This window comes from Limulus polyphemus, unplaced genomic scaffold (genome assembly GCF_000517525.1).
Source record: "Limulus polyphemus unplaced genomic scaffold, Limulus_polyphemus-2.1.2 Scaffold6660, whole genome shotgun sequence".
In the NCBI taxonomy this organism is placed as follows: Eukaryota; Metazoa; Arthropoda; class Merostomata; order Xiphosura; family Limulidae; genus Limulus; species Limulus polyphemus.
This window is the reverse complement of record NW_013672270.1, coordinates 43920-47119: the sequence shown is the minus strand read 5'-3', so window position 1 is coordinate 47119 and position 3200 is coordinate 43920. Positions and strand designations below refer to the sequence as shown.

Sequence of the window (3200 nt, the reverse complement as noted above, 5' to 3'; positions counted from 1 at the left end):
TGAATGTAAATTAAGCCTACAGTATCTACCTTTTATATACTACTAGATGAATGTAAATTAAGCCTACAGTATCTACCTTTTATATACTACTAGATTAAGGTAAGTTCAGCCTACAGTATCTACCTTTTATATACTACTAGATGAATGTAAATTAAGCCTACAGTATCTACCTTTTATATACTACTAGATGAAGGTAAGTTCAGCCTACAGTATCTACCGTTTCGTGTAATATATTCTTCCTTAACTATAAAGAGGTCTGAAAAATATCGAAAATAGAAAAATTATTGAATCTTGTATCTTAACTAAACTAAAAATTAATCGTGGCCGTTATTGAAATTATCAACAGAAGTTAGATCCCTGACCATGACTTAATTTTTCGTTGAATTGAAATACGATGATAAATATTTTTTCTCTTTTGAATGTTGTTGTCGTTTTTTTCTCTTATTTCCATAATTTTTTATCAAAAGTTACAATTTTAGAATTAGCCTGACAAAAACCACATTCACAAACCCACTATTATAATTTGATATTGATTAATCATCTTATTATTGTGAAATAATAACCTTTAATCGATGTATTGTTAGGTCAAATGTATACTTTACTATTTACGGTTTGAGCTCCGAAAGGCCGCGAAATATTAGAAAACCAATAGGCCTAATAACTCTCATAAAAACCATAACTTTTAAAGTGTAAAGCATTTCATAGAATATTTTATCTCTCATCGTCCAACCCAACTTATGAATTCTGGAATTGAATAAAAAACGTATTGGAAAGTGACTTGTGAGAGACGAACGATAGCTCTTAAGTGTTTTTTTTACCCACTTTTGATTTCAAACGACAAATGGTTAAAAAGAATGTGGTAAAAAGTATGCTGTTAACTTGTATACCTTATTACATTAAATGGTCGGTAACTTATTTATGTTACAAATACCTAATATTCGTTACGTTATTAAAGTATAAAAAATTATTAATCAGCAGCTTCAAAGTGCTAGATTTATACTAAAGAAAAAAAAAAGGTAAACATGTGTGCTCACGGCCTGTAATAAGAAGTTCCATTTAACAATATTAATATATATTATAAATGTTTCACATCTGGCTAAGACACATTTTTTACATTCAGGATAAGGTAAGATTAGGTCCATTGTAATGTCACGCTCTGTACTGAAGTACCATCTTGTTTCAATTAGGGTTAAGTAGTATTAGACCCATTGTTTTTGTACACTGTATTTTGAAATGCTGTATTTTTTAATTCAGGGTAACGGAGGATTTAGATTTTCCTTGGTTCAGAGAGATCCGGATATCGACGACCGTATGAGTGTAGTATCTAGGATCAGGAAAACCCGGAGCATCGATGCCAGTTGTTTAGACATAAGGGAACTGGATGAAGATCTTTACCCGCAACCATTATTTCGCGCCAAATCAGACTTTAATTTGACGTCATCAAGCGCCAGTCTTTCAGCGAATGAATACGGTGAGTACCAAATCTCGTGTAAGAAAAGCAAAGTGCAACCAGAAAGTTAACCAAGTTCAATTTATTCTCTGGAAAAGCACAACTCTAATCACGTTACGCAGGTTTTTAAAGAACTTTATCAATAAAATAGAAATGGCAAAGTAACTATAACTCCATTTAGAACACGTTTAAAAACGTTAAATTCTTCACAGAAAACTACATTAATGTCCTGCTTGTTTTATTAAAATTCACCGATTTGTTTATGTCACAATATTGATGAAGTGATGACTTCTTTATCAGAAGTCATAATGTTCATTGTTTGTTTACGTCACAATATTGTTGAAGTGATGACTTCTATATCAGAAGTTATAATGTTCATTGTTTGTTTACGTCACGATAATGATGAAGTGTTGACTTCTTTATCATAAGTTATAATGTTCATTGTTCAGTGGTACCTGTCAGACAGAAGAGCATGCTTGACCCAGGAGGTTTGAAAGGTGACCGTCCACAGGTCAGGGCACTATATTCCTATTTGTCCAGCGGGGATCATCAGCTTAGCTTTCATGAAAGTGACGTCATAACGTTGATTGGAGAACGAAACAAGGGCTGGCAATATGGAGAAAACACAAGAAATCATAGGTTTGTACTTCTAACTCGAGTAGCGTTGTATTTTAGCTGTAACACCCTCCCCCCCTTAAAAAGTATGCAGAAATCGCGAGAAATCATAGATTTATTTTTTACCTTTTATAAAAGTGGCTCCTGTTTATCATTGACTTCTGCTAATGCAAATGTTTTATTTGTATCTAGATGTGGTTGGTTTCCAATCGCTTACACAACTCCCCTGGTGAGAAGAAGTGACAGTGATGAAGCCTCCAGGTTAGTCAAGTTCTGATATCACTTTCCCACTATTTTCCAAACAGTTGTTTCCTCGTTAGGGCAGAATGAACAATAAAAAACCAGCTTTCTGAAAAGATAAAACTTAACTGATCTAATTTCAATTAACCCTTTTCGTATTTGCTAAAACATGGTCACTTTGTTTCTACGTTTAATCTTGGACTTTGACAACTTTGAAGAAATCGAGTTATATGGTATATGCCATCTATGTATTTAATCATGATTTAAACTGTTTAATGTAGCCACAAACGACTTCGTATCTTCAGTTGTATATCAATCGTCTGAAGATACTTATATAGACTATATTTTCAGCTAAGACTGTTTTCAGACAATTCAATCAGTTTGTTTAGCATCATAACAAGCCACTGCAATTAAACGTGCTAGTATTATGACGAAATTAGCACATTTTATACAATTTAGTCTTACCAACATCAATGTTAATTCAAAGATAATGTTAATGAGAAACCTGTAAAGTTTAAAAGGTAGCAGACTGTCCTAGCTACTGTTATTATTAAGGAAAAACTTAGAATGTTGCCTTAACCTTAACCCACTGTTGTTAAACAAGAACTATCCTTATCCTAACCCACTGTTGTTAAACAAGAATTATCTTTATCCTAACCCACTGTTGTTAAACAAGAATTATCTTTATCCTAACCCACTGTGTTAAACAAGAACTATCTTTATCCTAACCCACTGTTGTTAAACAAGAATTATCTTTATCCTAACCCACTGTTGTTAAACAAGAACTATCTTTATCCTAACCCACTGTTGTTAAACAAGAACTATCTTTATCCTAACCCACTGTTGTTAAACAAGAACTATCTTTATCCTAACCCACTGTCGTTAAACAAGAAAT

At 32.8% G+C, this 3200-nt stretch overlaps 1 protein-coding gene across 1 annotated transcript in view; it reads left to right on the top strand.

Moving 5' to 3' along the window:
- The first annotated feature begins 1259 nt into the window (after positions 1-1259).
- The window catches only part of LOC106473944 (brain-specific angiogenesis inhibitor 1-associated protein 2-like protein 2), an 8796-nt gene continuing 6855 nt past the window's right edge, over positions 1260-3200 (top strand). Inside the window, exons 1-3 of the mRNA XM_013934633.2 lie at positions 1260-1471; positions 1900-2089; positions 2258-2326. Of these exons, the coding sequence (XP_013790087.2) occupies positions 1312-1471; positions 1900-2089; positions 2258-2326 (419 nt within the window). The 5' untranslated portion in view covers positions 1260-1311. The remainder of the gene's footprint in view (positions 1472-1899; positions 2090-2257; positions 2327-3200) is intronic.